General features: G+C 36.4%; 1 protein-coding gene across 1 annotated transcript; it reads left to right on the top strand.

Annotated features, from left to right (window-relative positions):
- The first annotated feature begins 2325 nt into the window (after nt 1-2325).
- Nucleotides 2326-8658, top strand: rab9b (RAB9B, member RAS oncogene family). Its single transcript, XM_061725061.1, has 2 exons — nt 2326-2385; nt 5436-8658. Exon 2 carries the CDS (start codon nt 5517-5519, stop codon nt 6123-6125), a length of 609 nt encoding a protein of 202 aa, XP_061581045.1. The 5' UTR covers nt 2326-2385; nt 5436-5516; the 3' UTR covers nt 6126-8658.
- The last annotated feature ends 15 nt before the right edge of the window (nt 8659-8673 follow it).

Below are 8673 nucleotides of genomic sequence, written 5' to 3'. Positions count from 1 at the left end.
ATCGGTGGAGTCATTCAATTCTGAGAGTTGAAAGTGACCACAATAACAAGACGAAGACTGAAGTAGAATGAGGCTTGCTGACTTTCATTTACTTAAACTCCAAAGTCACCTGACTTCAATTCTATTATACATTTATAGGAACATTTGAAGAATGAGAAAGCCATACATTCCTGACATCATAAGAAGTTCTTAGGGATATTTTGATTAGATGTATGATACTGTGAGCCGTCAGGTTTTGCAATACTTGTGGAGTCTTCGGAGTTTAGGTCTCTTGGTTATTTAAGAGTCATTCTTTGCCACAGGTAAACATCATGTTAACACCCTTATTAAGTGCCATAGGACATTTCTTTCTTTCTTTCTTAACAGAAAACCGGTTACAGATTATGGTATTAGTTGGGTAATTTAAGTAAATTCTCGTTTTTTTCTTAGCTTGGTGTCCTTTTTGCTTTGGGGTCCTTTTTAAAAAAAAAAACATCAGCATTTATTATATCATGATTATAAAAAGAAACCTTCAATTTTTAGAAACAAATGTTTCCACTACTTTTCACTGACTTCCACAATATTTTGATTAATTGTGTAACTTTAATTCTTCCGTATTTACAAAAGTAAGGTTTTATACAAGTTTGAGAGATGAGAATTATTTTACATTTTGATTTTTTTTAAGGGAAACTGTCACAATTCACTGGCAAATTATAAAGAACAGGAATATGTCATAATTGTAAACGCTGCTGCCAGAGTCCTAACAAGTTCATCTGGATCTGGTTTGTTGTGGTTCCCAAGAACCAGAACCAATCAAGGTGAGGCAGCGTTCAGTTATTCTGCTCCGCACCGGTGGAACAAACTTCCTGTAGACCTGAGGTCTGCTCCAACTGCCAGCTCCTTTAAATCAGACCTAAAAACATTACTGTTTACTGAAGCGTACTCTTAAATTAAATACTTACCTGCTATACTCTACTGCCCTTATTTTTTAATAACTGTTCTTTTTATTATTTGACCTCTTTTCTTATAATTTTATTTGTTATTTACTGTTTAATTTTGTCTTGCCGCTTTTAATGTTGATGTAAAGCACTTTGAATTACCTTGTGTTGAATTGTGCTATACAAATAAACTTCCTTTGCCTTGCCTAAAGAGTACAATTTTAAATTCAGAGGATTTACTTTGTAGGGAGTATGTTTGTGGTTTTACTGTTGTGTTTTAATTCATTCAATCATGATTCATGTACGAACTTAAACATGATTTAACAGGCTTTGGCAGTTTTTATATGTAGAAGGGAAAAAGAGAAAGATAAAAAAGTATGGAGGTAGATTTGTGTCTTAATTATTCAATCATAAAAAAGATTGCTTCAATCAAAAAATATTTTCAATTAAAAAAAAATTCCCTTCAATCAAAAAAAAATTTCAATCAAAGGAAAAAGTGTGAGACTCAAAAACATGCATTTGAACACTGTTTGAACACAGAAGTAAATTTTTTTTTGTTTGATGCAACTTTTCTGAGAGATTTGAGAAGATTTTCTTTTATTGAAAATATTTTTTTCTCTTTGAAGCAACTTCTCTTTTGATTAAATGATAAAGACACAAATGTCCTACACATACTATGGCCCAAACACAAAAAACACTATTTCAATCAAAAAAGTTGCTTCAAACAAAAAACTTCACTTCTATCAAATAAAACATTTCCAATCAAAGAAAAACAGTGTTCAAATGTATTTTTTTTAGTCTCAAATATTCTTTTTACATTCAAACACTTTTTTCTTTGATTGAAATTTTTTTTTGATTGAAGTGAAATATTTTTTATTGAAAATATATTTTTTGATTGAAGCAATCTTTTTTTGATTGAATAATTAAGACACAAATCTATCTATCTAGGATTTTTTGTGCCAAAATTAAATAAATAAATACATCATTAATTAATTAAAATGGGAATTAAATATATCATTAATTAATTAAATATATCATTAATTAATTAAATGTGTCATTCATTAATTAAATGCTGAAATAATACATATATATTTTTACTCAAAATGAATTGTATTTTAATTAATTAATGACATATTTAATTCAAATTTTAACACAAATCTACCTCCATAAAAAAGAAAGAAAAAGAAAATAATCTTTGAATCCCACCCTGCTGATTTGTAAACAATTAACTGTTCGGGCTTTATGACCCAGTGGTAGCGGGTAGCGGGCACGTGCAGCGGGATGGAGCGCGCACGTCACGACTCAAGGCTGATTTATGGTTCCGCGTCACACCTACGCAGAGCCTACGGTGCGCGTCGACGCGTAACCTACGCCGTAAAGTCTGCGTCTATTTAACGCAGAACCATAATTCAGGCTTCAATCTCAGTCAGATGGGTTACGGGTTTATCCCGTAATAGTCAGAAACAGGGTGAGTAAAACTATTATTGTATAAGAAAGAAGCACTTGTGTTCATATCACACCAGTGCTTTATGTGTCTGTGTTGAAAATAACGCTTGTGGAGAACTGTTGCGGGTTTCAGGGAGGCTCCTATGACCAGGAGCAGAATGTCAACAACCGTCAGAGTAGCCATTAGCTCTCCTACATGCTACACGCCGCTCTGCTGCTTCCCTTTAACCCACACCTGTCTCAGGTTCCCCTGCAGCTGCTGCTCAGCAACACTTTATGGACAGTTTTGCAGAGATCATCAAGGAAAAAGAGTTCAGACAGAGTTCAAGCCTCCCCGTCCAGACAACAAGCCGGTGCTTGTTTGTGCGTTTCAGATTAGTAATCTGAAATATGAGTAGTCATCATGTTTTTAGACGGCTGTTGTCTTCTATCTCTCAGAGATGTGGTCCCATTTACGCCCCATTCAATGGCCGACACATGCCCGCTTTCCTTAGAAAAGTGCTCATTGGTAAACAGTGATGAATCCTAGTCGGGGTTTGTGTATCATGTGGTCACGGCCAGGGTTTTTGATTGATTTGAAGAATTTATTAGAAGAATTGCATAGGATCAGGTACAGTTTCATGACAGTACAGATTCGCTGATACAAAGTCAACTAAAAGGCATTGCACTTGTTTACATTGGAGACCTTTTTAAACTCATATAACAGAACCCATTGTGTATCAGTCAAGGGAGTCAAATTGTGGAATAACTGTAAAGATGAAATGAAATCATGCAAATCACTAAGTAAGTTTAAACAAATCTTTAAAAACACTACTCTGTATGGATACAAAACGAAAATGGACACATGAACTGACAGCCAATGACCAAAGTGCCTTGCTCAGCTGAACCACTTTTTCTTTTCTTTTATGCTTTTCTTTAGAAGTTCTGTGAAATGAAGAAACGGTAAAAACAGAACATTAGAAGGGGAAGGACTAGAAAAGTTTTTTGAAACTTCATCCTACACCCTTTCAAACAGGAAATATTTATTTACATATAGATTTGTCTCTTTAATTTGCTTTGTTTTGCTTATGGTTTTCTTTGTGGTTCTTTGTTTTTTTCGGTATATACATTTTATGCATTCTGATTATTTTGTTTTTGTTTTAACCTGTTTGAATAAATAAATAAATAAATAAATGAAAAAAAAAAAGAAAAACATTGAATGACATACAGGTAAGAAGCAGTACTTTGTAGGGAAGATTGTAAAAAAAAAAAGAAAAGGGGGGAATTACTGTTATTTTGCACCGAGAGAGACTAAAAAGGTGATGAGACAAATAGAATAAGCTAGGTAATACAAAACAAAAGTAGAAAACAAAAAACAAAAACAAGAAACAATAATCAGAAGGAAACAGCGGGATGTGCAATAGAGGCTTTGATTATTCCCAGTTACGAGTAGCAGCCTCCTGTAGGTGGCTTTTTAGGGCAGACTTGAAGGAGATTAGGGATTTGCTCTCTTTTATGGCTGTCGGTAAGGGTGGAGTCTGTCTGAGACTTTTGACAGACATCTCCGTCCTTCACCTTCTGTTATTGAAACTAGTGGGCCATTGCACTTCCCTTACATTTCCCAGAAAGGTTAAATACAGATGTTGCATCATTTTTTTTTCTGCTTAATTAACGACAACGTTAGTAAAGTTAGTAAGGGTTGTAATCAGTGTAGAAATTGTAAGTGTAAAAAGAACAACAACAGAAAAACATTTAAAAAACACATTTATTTTAACTTGAGCTGTGAATTTTACTCTTTTGCACACAGTATGAACCAGATATTAAGCACAGTTTGTAATTTTTCTTCTTAAAAAAAAATAAAAAAAATCCTGCCAATTTTCTCCTCTGTTCTTGCAGTTCAAACTTGCAGCACATTCCAAAACATTGTGTAATGTTTTCTTGTCACATTTAAAACAGGCATTGAAACTACCAACCATACAGTGATAATTTGTCCCAGTTTTCTGGAAACATCTCATTATTTACTTAGGCCCGTCGCTCCCAGTGGAGCATAGGCCACCGACGACTCTTCTCCATTTAACAACATTTTGGGCTGTCCTTTCTGCCTCCCCCCAGCTGATTCCATGGCTCTTCAGTTCTGCCTCAGTGTCCCGTCTCCAGCTGTTTTTGGGCCATCCTCTCTTTCTCTTCCCCTAGGGGTTCCAAGTCAGGGCCTGGCGTGTAGTAATAGCTTCCGGTTTCCTCAGGGAAACATCTCATACGAGATATGAAAACATACGCTTTTCTGGAATTTTTTGGTTTCAAAATTCTTCAAATATTCCCGATCGGGAAGAGCCTCATAAATGCAGGTGGATGAATCCAGTAACTCTACCCACCACTTAGGGCTGGGCGATATGGACCAAAAGTCATATCTCGATATTTTCTAGCTGAATGGTAATACTCGATATATATCTCGATATTTTTTCTGTGCCATAATTGGGGTTTCCCCCAAAGCATTATAGCATATCTGTTAGCTTCATTTTTTTCTGAGGCAAAAAACAGTCAGTTTTAATAATTCAAAGCCTCGTGCCAAATGTCACACAGGTACATTTATTAACAGAGGTCTGCACAATATCAAAATGTATAAAACAAATGAAATAAAAATAAACTGCCTGCATATATAGAATAAAAATGCTTCTTGAATAAAATAAAACAAATATCCCTTTCCTGCACAACAATTAAATTAAAATACACTGTACAATAACAGGCAGACTTTTCAACTGAGGTTGATAGTTGTGCAAATAACAAAACATTTGTGCAAATCTCAAATAAAACATTCAAGTCAATTTGTCACAAAATAAGCTATATCAAAATCATTAAAAAAAAATATATTTTTTTTTAAATCGATATAAACGATATTTTCTCGTACCATATCGCGTTTGAAAATATATCGATATATATTAAAATCTCGATATATCGCCCAGCCCTACCACCCCTGCACACAGAATATGGCTTTTCATTGTTTTGTTGAAAAAGGCTTTGCTTGGAAAATATATGGCATATTGTATGATGTTCTAAAATGCATTTCCTCTCATTGTTTTTTGTGTTTCTGACCAGGTTTATTTGACCCTGGTCTGACACCAGGTACAGAGGCCGGTAACTCACTGAGGAGCCCTAAACTGGGTGGTAGGAAGCACAATGAGTGGGAAGAACCTGCTTCTGAAAGTGATCCTGCTAGGAGATGGTGGTGTGGGCAAGTCCTCCTTGATGAATCGCTATGTTACTGACCGTTTTGACTCCCAGTCATTTCACACTATCGGCGTGGAGTTCCTTAACCGGGACTTGGAGGTGGATGGACGCCTGGTCACTCTTCAGATCTGGGACACAGCAGGTCAGGAGCGCTTCAAATCGCTGCGCACACCCTTCTACCGAGGTGCAGACTGCTGCCTGCTCACATTTGCAGTGAACGACCTGCAGAGCTTCCAAAACCTCGACAGCTGGAAGAAGGAGTTCATGTACTACTCTGATGTCAAAAACCCTGAGCGGTTCCCTTTTGTCGTCCTGGGCAACAAGGTAGATGTAGAGCAGAGAGAGGTTGGGGAGAATGAAGCACGGGCATGGTGTGAGGAGAATGACTGCTGTCCTTATTTTGAGACCAGTGCTAAAGATGACACCAATGTCACAGCTGCATTTGAGGCAGCTGTCAGGGAGGTTCTGGCTGCCGAAGACCAGATTGATCATGCACTATTGGGCAGTACCATTGATCTTCATGGCAACCGTAAAACATCTCGTGGATCTTGCTGCTGAGAGTACTGGTGTGAATCCTTTTTGTTGTACTCTCCTTGGCTGAAACTTGCCTGTGGTACTTATGAAGAACAGTGAGGAGATTGTTGGTGGAATTATAGGTACGATATACTGAGTACAGTATCCCCGGAAGGTAGTATGGATGAGATGCACCTTCTTGGCTGAGGATGGTGTCAGGATTTCAGCTCTTATGTTGATTGTGGAGTTGGTTTTTACGAAGGAACAGGCATTCTGTAACAAGCAAATGCATCTTTTTGCTCTTTCTGCTGTCAGCTGTGTTTCACATGTTTTTTTTTTGCCCATTCAGAGGTTACAGTATATCAAATAATGCAATGACACTTTTACTTCAAAATGAATTAACAGTGCCAGTGCAGCATTACCAGTCCTCTCTTGCAGAGCACAAGTTAGCCCCACACAGTATGTATAGTTGGTCCTTCAACTGCTTGACCATCTGTCTCCGTGCTGCTTTTTAGGGGTTTAATAATTATCTACAGCATTCTAATTGTACCAGTTGTTGGTGAGCTATTGTATTTTCTTTGCTTGTAAATGACAGTGTTATAGTACAGTACATTTGAGCTCATGATCTCCCAGTATAAGTGAAGTAATGAAATCTGAGGTACGAATAATTCAAATAACTACACCAAAAAAGGATTACCTTTTTTATTTTTTTTGTCTGTAGGAAGGGAATGCTGAGCTTTAATTTTGCAACTGTGAAAGCAACTATTGGGTACGAGCTGATGTGACACTCGTATTCATTTGTTTATTTTGCCACTGCTCTACATTGTTGCTGGATATGTCAGGGAACCAGCCATTATCACCTTCATTTATTGTAATTTATGTTCATGAGATTGTTTACCAGGCCAGGTAAAGAGGTTTTTATTATTGCTCTTTTTAAAGTTCCTAGTGGTACGGCCTTTGATTGGCTAATAAAGTGTTGTTTTCACTGTGAAGCACATTCCCATCACTCAAAGTGCTTTTTTTTTGATCAGGGACATATTTAAGTCTTTCATCCCTGATGGGTACTGGAGCTTCTAAGACTAAATGGCATCTTTGTGAGTCTGTGTCTGCCATGCTGATTGCGTAGTCAGCCTTAACATTCCAGTCTTTTAGCTTTGCCTTGCCTTAGGGTCTCCTGTGCATTACTGATAAATGGCAGACACCTTGGGGTGTCGCCGTGGTCATTATAGGTCTCAGTTGAGAGTGAAACAGCTTGAGCACAGTTATTACTTCCAGTATGTGGATTATTCATCATCTCCCTTCCCCATTTATACAGTATTTAATGAAAAATCCAGTGTATTCCAATAATTTCATAATTTTAACTGTTTTTTTTTTAGCTGGACAGTACTTTTATGTCATTATGTTTGTATCCCTGTTTACAGTTTTCATGCCACAGGTACATCTCACTGTCTCACTTTAGATGCTTTGGTGTTACGGTTTGCCAGAGGGTATGTAATTTATTTTAATAGTTATAGATGATGTTATTGTTGACACCAACCCTCTCAAACTGAGTCTGATTTCACTAGTGTCATTTTGATTTGATTTGAATAGTATTTTCTATTACACCTTCAAGAAGGTATGTCACACAAGATGAAATATTATGAATGCAAGTTACTACTCTTTTTATGGCCCATTTTGTTATCATACTTCTGTTACATTTGATCCTGTTCATCAACCTAAGATTACACCATTTGCCTTCTGAGTCAAATTTCTTTCTGTGTACCTTCAAAAAAATAATCAAGATTGCAAGAGCTTCACTGTGAAAGTGAACCAGTCAGGTACTGTTATCACATACTGTAGGCCTACAATACCTAGTTTATTTATACAATTTCAGTTTCAAGTTTTTTAATGCATCCACAAGTACTAGTTCTCATATCCTTTGAGATTTGTTACTGTGAACCCAGTAGGGCATTTTCAGAAAATCAGGCTTGTAGCCTGGATTTACTCAAAGCAAACACGAGGGCTGTTAGTTTTAATCAATGTTTTTGATTTAACAGGATATTATTCCTCCTTGCATTACTGTCCCGGGTTTTGTCCGGTTTTGATAATGTAGCCTACCACATTGTTTACCTGAATCTCGACTTACCCGAATCCTTTACCTATAAGCTGGTAGCATAATTTTCAGTGTATTGCCACTAATGTCAATATTTAGTTTTTTTTGTCAATTTCTGCAATATTTAAGAATGTACATTTATTTCTGCAAGCTGCCCATATTAAGCATTAATTTTATAATGATGTAAAAAATGACAGTGAACATCTGTTCTACTCTGTGCTCAACCATTGAGTGTAATCTGAGTTTTGTGTGAGTTAGACTTTTCATCTTGATTAGATGCTGGTCTAATGGACAACTTCCTTTACTCCTTTTTGCACTACAGAGGAAAAGACTGCAAGGAATCATTTCCTGTGCTTGGCTTAAAATAAAATGTGCATCGTACCAAATGCGGATGCCATCTTGCCTGTTTCTGTGTTGATACTTTATAAATAATTCAGATGTGTTTCTTTGAAGTTGGAAAACAAAAGGTCTTTAAAAAGGCTTTACAACCCAGTGTATTTT

Source organism: Cololabis saira, chromosome 7, assembly GCF_033807715.1.
Source record: "Cololabis saira isolate AMF1-May2022 chromosome 7, fColSai1.1, whole genome shotgun sequence".
Lineage (NCBI taxonomy): Eukaryota > Metazoa > Chordata > Actinopteri > Beloniformes > Belonidae > Cololabis > Cololabis saira.
The sequence above is the reverse complement of the archived record's forward strand: the minus strand, read 5'-3'. Positions and strand labels throughout refer to the sequence as shown.

Bases quoted from the DNA above. Each gene is read 5' to 3' on its own strand.
- rab9b (XM_061725061.1), top strand. From the start codon at position 5,517: ATGAGTGGGAAGAACCTGCTTCTGAAAGTGATCCTGCTAGGAGATGGT.